The sequence below is a fragment of the Rhamphochromis longiceps genome, linkage group LG6, assembly GCF_057381845.1.
Source record: "Rhamphochromis longiceps isolate RC_006_pf linkage group LG6, R_longiceps_female_GT1.1, whole genome shotgun sequence".
NCBI classification, from domain to species: domain Eukaryota; kingdom Metazoa; phylum Chordata; class Actinopteri; order Cichliformes; family Cichlidae; genus Rhamphochromis; species Rhamphochromis longiceps.
Genome location: NC_140562.1, coordinates 37,826,574 through 37,832,014, shown reverse-complemented (window position 1 = coordinate 37,832,014; position 5,441 = coordinate 37,826,574). Strand labels below are relative to the sequence as shown.

The 5,441-nt window shown below is 40.5% G+C and overlaps 1 protein-coding gene across 1 annotated transcript; it reads left to right on the top strand.

Moving 5' to 3' along the window:
* The first annotated feature begins 385 nt into the window (after nt 1–385).
* Nucleotides 386–5,207, top strand: LOC146668636 (kelch-like protein 10). The gene is made up of 5 exons (XM_085408710.1): nt 386–534; nt 1,600–2,083; nt 2,643–3,257; nt 3,979–4,128; nt 4,854–5,207. The coding sequence occupies exons 1-5, from the start codon at nt 386–388 to the stop codon at nt 5,205–5,207; spliced, it is 1,752 nt and encodes a 583-aa protein (XP_085264836.1).
* The last annotated feature ends 234 nt before the right edge of the window (nt 5,208–5,441 follow it).

The window sequence follows — 5,441 nt, the reverse complement described above, 5'->3', positions numbered from 1 at the left end:
ATAATGAAAAGTACACAAAAAAGTGTGGCAATGAGCTTGCATGCATAAAAACTAAATGTGATATTGTAGTCCATAAGTTGACCTCTGTGAAGCAAACATACAAAATGCTGTGTGCTATCTGTGAGGCTCATTTGCAATACATTAAAACCAAATCAAAACAAAGCTGTTAAGCAATGAAAGGTTCATTTTTTAAAAAACGTAGATTTAGATTTGAAAACAATTCTATGGGGTGACTGTTGCCAAGTCATTTTGATGTCATAAGCTTCCATTCCATAATGTCACAGTTAGGTTTGATTTGGTGCTCAGAACACTTTAAGACAAACTGTATTGGATTGTAAGACAAACTTCAGACAAAAAAATAAGAAAAGCAGTCACAAAACTCAAGATGAGGGAAGAACAGCCTCCATACAAGTCGAGCTCGGTGTATAATGAACTCCGTTTTGGGGGAAAATTTTGTGATGCAATCATCAAAGTGGAGGATGTTGAATTTCCGGTCCACAAGATAATCCTGTGTAACTGCACCCCGTACTTCAGGTGAGTTGCTTACCTGATAATGGGGAGGAATGATTACCGATTTATGTAATTCATGGTCTTAGTCTGTGAAACAGTGCCAACAAAAAGGAATCATGGAGCTTTTGTGATAAAAAGACGGTCACAGTCAACTGACAGATATACCCAAAACATAACGCAAACATTTGCACTTGGTGATTGCATGAACTAAATTCAGACTGTGTTGAGCTGAAGTTTCATTTATGTGTTTTATTAAGTTACATTAATATCTTATCAAGTGTTATCCACACAGTAAAACACACCAGATTTACTAATACTAAAAAGGTTGAATGCTATTATGCAGTTATATGCTGTGCAAAAGTTTTGAGTTGCCTCTCATGTCGTTATGTTTTGCTTTGAATTAGATGATTTTTTAAAGGTACACTTGAACAACAGTTCTCAGAGGCTTTCAAAGGTTTTGATTGGACATTTTTCACCCTTTTCGGTCCAGTCCTTGTACCTGACCATTTTCAGAGGAATGCTTTTGTTTTGTTTTGTTTTTGTTCATTTGTTTATTTGTTTGTTAAGCCATTTAAGCTAGGAATGGTTATGGAAGGGAAACAGGGACTGTAATTGAGCAAAATGCACTGGAACTTCCATAAGGAAAGGAAACTGGCTGAGATATGCCAAATTACACGGTAACTAGACTGAAGATCAGTGGAAACAGGCCTTATGGAGTTGACTTAAACATTTGTCATAGAGGTACAACACTGAGTGTCTAGAATCAGCTGTAAAACAAGGTGGAGGCTCTGTCACTGCATTTTGTTTGGCAATAGCTTCATATACATACTGCCAGTGTAATAAATCCAACACTCAAGCTCACTAAACATGTACAAACTCTGTTTTGGAGTTATATCCTCTACAGCAATATGGACTAGACATGAAAAGACTATCACAATAATCACATAGTAACACATGCAATCAGGCGATCATTTCCATTCCAGTCAATTGATTTTATATATTTATCCTACTTGTGCTTGACATGGTTTATTATCTTGTTGCTTCCACACCTTTTAAAATTCTCTGCTCTGTGTCCATCTCTACCCTCAGAGCTCTCTTCACCTCTTGGAGCGACCCAGACAAACAGGTCTTCAACATACCTGGCTTGTCTCCTGAGATGATGGCACTCATCATTGACTTTGCATACACTGGCAGTGTTTCTGTAACGGAGGAAAACGCAGTGGAACTTCTCATGGCAGCTGCTCAACTCAATGTAATGGACATTGTAAAAATCTGCAGTGACTTCGTGGGGGAGCAACTCTGCGCAGAGAACTGTGTTGGCATTTGGCAGTTCACAAAAGTACACTTATCACCCGAACTACGTGCCAAGGCCTTCCACTACATCATCAGTAACTTTGAGCAGGTGGTTCTTCAGGAGGAGTTCCTGCAGCTAACTGTGGAGGAACTTGGTGATATTCTTGAAAGAGATGACCTCAATGTACAGTGTGAGAGCACTGCGTACGAAGCACTTATAAAGTGGATTAGCCATGTGCCTGCAGAACGGGAACAACACCTCATCGCTCTGTTGTCTAAGGTGTATAAACTTCCATTACTACATTTAGTTTCGACTTAAATCTTCAGCATTTAAGTCATAGATTGAGTCAATCCATCTGGGTATAAGGATGCTTTAATCGCTCGAGATGTTGGTCTTTTCAGCTGTAGCCAAACCACATTTAAGCAATTCTCTTCAAGATCATTAAAACTGTATCAGAAAGCTTCACAGAATAAATTGTATTTATTTAGTGTAGTTGCTAGGCCTATGACTAAAAACTGTCCGTAACAAGTACAACCATTCTCCCCTGTTTGTGTTCCTCAGCTTTATTTTAGTTTATGTCATTTGTTTTTTATATAAAGTTAAACTTAACACATTAGATTTAAGATTTATCTTCATCAGAACTGTACAAAGGACTTTTGTCTATGTTGACAAAAAGGCTAATGGTGTCTCACTTTGGTCTCCCTCTTGCTAGCAATAAGAAAATGAAATAACACTACGAGCATTATCCTAAAGAAGCTTGAGTTGACTAAAACTGATATAGTTCAAATTCAATGTTTCCATTGTCTAAGTCCTATTGTCTTCTGTCATCTCTCTGTAGGTCCGACTGGGACTGGTGACTTTAGACTACCTAAGGGACAATGTGCGGCTCAATCAGTTGGTGCAGACCAGTTCTGACCGTCTGTCCATGATAAAGGCTGTCATTATATTACCACAAAATATGACCAACAGACCCTATGTGTTTCGCCTCTGTCCCCATCTTGCTCGTCCCCGTCTGCCTCATTCCGTCCTGCTGGCCATTGGGGGATGGAGTGACCGTAATCCAACTAACGCCATCGAGGCCTATGATTACCGGGCTGAATGCTGGGTAAACGTAACAAACAACCTGGAGCATCCTCGTGCCTATCATGGAGCCGCCTTCCTCAACGGGTACGTCTACTCCATTGGTGGCTTCGACAGGGTGGAGCATTTCAACAGCGTCCGTAGGTTTGACCTGACCACTCGCACCTGGAATGAGGTGGCACCCATGTACTGCCGCCGCTGCTATGTGAGCGTGACTGTGTTGAACGGGTTCATCTATGCCATGGGAGGCTACGACGGGCATGTACGACTCAGCAGTGCAGAGCGCTATCAACCTGAAACCAACCAGTGGAGTCTTATTGCATCCATGCATGAACAGAGGAGCGATGCCAGCTGCACAACACTTCACAGCCGGGTGGGTAAAGTAAAAGAGCAGGAGAGAAATAGAGTAGGGTCTCAGGCACACAGGCCTAGAGACCTGTCAGCAACCTTTTGGTAACAACCAGTTGCTAGTGAAAAATATGTATTCCTCGGCTGGTTAGGGAGTGGTTGTAAGAAAGACACTGACTTCTACAAATAGTTTGTGAGTGTTTGCAGACAAGTCAGAGTATTCCATGCAAACCTCTGGTGTGCTCAACAGTCTGCTAATGACCAAAGCAAACACAAGGAGGTTTGTGGTGCAACACCTTTCTTCAATTTCACACTAGTGACACCATCAACCTCCAGCTACCACTTGCCAACCAGTCAGGGGATACACATTTTTTACAGTGAAGCGAGGTGCAAGATACCTCACAAACTGGTTTCTAAGCTAGAGTGATGAAGGCCTAAATTGAACAAAACTACACATTTAAAACTACCTGTATGCCCGTAATAGTGATGATAAGGAAAACAAAAGTCATTAAAAGAATTAGCTTTTTTTATTTTTGAAAGGCAGGGACTAAATGTCTAAATGTCAGTCTGTATCAGAAGAATTTATAGTGTTCATTGTTATGTTGATCATGTAAAAGAAAAAGATTTTCAAAAAACTTTTAAGTTCACAGAATGTAATAGCATGCAAGTAGGGAAAAACATCAACTCTTAAAAAGTTGAAATATATACTAATGTCAGGTTTTTTTGTTTTTTTTCTTTGTCTTCAGATTTACATTTGTGGTGGATTCAATGGGAACGAGTGTCTGCAGACAGCTGAATGTTACAACCCAGAGACCGACCAGTGGACGATGATCAGTCCCATGAACAGCCGCCGCAGTGGGATAGGTGTCATTGCATATGCGGATCATGTCTTTGCAGTAAGACCAGAAAGTAGTGCTGACACTCACGTAACATACAAGTCACATCTGTAATGTGCCTTGATCAGCAAGGCTGACAGATTTGGCAGTTTTGCTAACTTTGTTTTGTATTCATCAATAATCAGATTCCTATCCTGACCACAGGTTCAGAGAAGGCATTCTCACTCATTAATTTAACTGATTAGTGATGTTTCTGCTGCATGTATTTTTTCATTTCATGATTTGAATTTGCTCCATTCCCAAAATGATTTCACTGATGATTTCACATTTCCTCATCATTCCACTAGGGGAAATATGTTAGAGACAATTTCAAAATTATCCTCCAACACCTTTTGAAAAATAAGCCAAGTGATTAGCACTCATTCTCTTGGGACAGTACGTATTTTAGCTGTAAATTTGTCTTGCTAGTTGCCTTAAACCCACTGATTTAGTTGATTTGCTGCTATACCCTTTGGTAAAAAGCAAAGATTGTGTAGTCTCACCTTTGGAGACATACTTCTTTATTTAGCTAGCTACTCTTGAAGATTTATTTTCTATTTACACTGTCTCTATTCAAAAATGAAAAAATTATTATCAGCAGAATGCAGTGACCTTATCCTGATGCTGACCTGCTGAAGAAAGGACTGAAACTCGAAGCTCCTTTTTGAAATAAAGGCAAAAGAGCTGTGAAGACAACTGAAAACATAAATACTTCACAATCATTTCACCCATGCATTTACTTTTAGGTTGGTGGCTTCGATGGAAACAGACGTCTGCGCACCGCTGAGGCTTACAACCCGCAAACCAATACGTGGAACCTTGTGTCCTCTATGTTGACCCGCCGCAGCAACTTTGGCATTGAGGTAATCAATAATCGCCTCTTTGCTGTCGGGGGCTTCAACGGCTTCACCACCACTTTCAACGTTGAGTACTACGACGCTTCAACCAACCGGTGGTTTAAAGCATGTGACATGGGGATTTTCCGCAGTGCCCTGAGCTGCTGTGTGGTGTCCGGACATCCCAACCTGTCTGATTACACCATTCCTCGTGACAGCCTGACATGTTTAAATGTGCCAGAAGAAGCAGCGGAGTCCACGTAACACCTTTAAAATGCAATACTGCCATGTGTCAACATCTGGGACTCCAACATGAAGGACTGAAATAAATCTTTAGAACATCAAACCGCTGGTGAACTGGACATTTTTTGTAGATATTTCAAAAACTTTAAGTGTGTGCGTGAGGAGACCGTGCACTGCAGATACTGGGTTTCATCAAGAGAACGCCATTGCAACAATAACAAATTTAAAAGAATTTTTCATTCCCTGCAAGGTATG

What these genes read in the sequence shown, in the direction of transcription:
- LOC146668636 (XM_085408710.1), top strand. Translation starts at nt 386, where the DNA reads ATGAGGGAAGAACAGCCTCCATACAAGTCGAGCTCGGTGTATAATGAA. An exon ending in GCACAACACTTCACAGCCGG is followed by an intron (nt 3,258 to 3,978) that starts GTGGGTAAAGTA and finishes CTTTGTCTTCAG; the next exon opens with ATTTACATTTGTGGTGGATT. An exon ending in ATGCGGATCATGTCTTTGCA is followed by an intron (nt 4,129 to 4,853) that starts GTAAGACCAGAA and finishes ATTTACTTTTAG; the next exon opens with GTTGGTGGCTTCGATGGAAA.